The sequence below is a fragment of the Cebus imitator genome, unplaced genomic scaffold (assembly GCF_001604975.1).
Source record: "Cebus imitator isolate Cc_AM_T3 unplaced genomic scaffold, Cebus_imitator-1.0 Scaffold41, whole genome shotgun sequence".
NCBI lineage: Eukaryota > Metazoa > Chordata > Mammalia > Primates > Cebidae > Cebus > Cebus imitator.
In genome coordinates this window covers 3,640,462-3,641,416 of record NW_016107356.1, presented here as the reverse complement: position 1 = coordinate 3,641,416, position 955 = coordinate 3,640,462, and the positions used below count along the sequence as shown (strand labels likewise).

General features: G+C 40.5%; 1 protein-coding gene across 1 annotated transcript in view; it reads left to right on the top strand.

Annotated features, from left to right (window-relative positions):
- The window catches only part of TMEM50B (transmembrane protein 50B), a 37,679-nt gene that overhangs the window by 20,470 nt on the left and 16,254 nt on the right, over positions 1–955 (top strand). Inside the window, 1 exon segment of the mRNA XM_017526151.2 lies at positions 592–636. Coding sequence (XP_017381640.1) covers positions 592–636 — 45 coding nt within the window.

Genomic DNA, 955 nt, shown 5'->3' with positions numbered 1-955 from the left:
TGATCCACTCACCTCGGCCTCCCAAAGTGCTAGGATTACAGGCACGAGCCACCGCACCCGGCAAAAGATGGGGTTTCACCATGTTGCTTAGGCTGGTCTTGAACTCCCAACCTCAGGTGATCCGCCCGCCATGGCCTCCAAAGTGCTTGGATTACAGGCATGAGCCACTGCGCCCAGCCTATTACAATTTTTTTTTAGCCAAGAATGAGTGTTGGATTTGGTCAAATATCTTTTTAGCATCTATAAAGATTATCTTATGATTTTTTTTTCTCATATTTTTTAAATCTGGTCAGTTACATATTTTCAGTTCCAAGATTTTTTTTTATATTTTAATACTTCTTAATATCAGGATGCATCTTACAGTCAGTGGCATCTTAGAATTATAACCGATAACATTTTTATTTCTTGTCAGTATTAAAAAATAATGGTGTATCTTAAAATTGATGGCCTCTGAGATTTAATGAAACATTACATTTCTGCATTTTTTAGTAGTAAATCATCCCTAGGTGTTGTAATACACTCAACTTTTACCTTGGAGTATTATTATTATTATTATTTTTGAGACCAAGTCTCGCTCTGTCACCAGGCTAGAATGCTGTGGCACCATCTCAGCTCACTGCAACCTCTGCCTCCTGGGTTCAAGTGATTTTCCTGCCCCAGCCTCCCGAGTAGCTGGGACTACAGGCACGTGCCACTATGCCCATCTAAATTTTTTGGTATTTTTAGTAGAGATGGGGTTTCACCATGTTGACCAGGATGGTCTTGATCTCCTGACCTCAAGATCCACCTGCCCCAGGCTCCCAAAGTGCTGGGATTACAGGTGTGAACCACCACGCCTGGCTGGAGTATTATTATTATTTTTTAGTGTGCTACTTGACTGTGTTTGCCAGTGTTTGAGGAAAAGGCAAGATTGGCCTCAAAGAGATTTGTTTGTGGGTTTTTTTTTTTTTTTTTT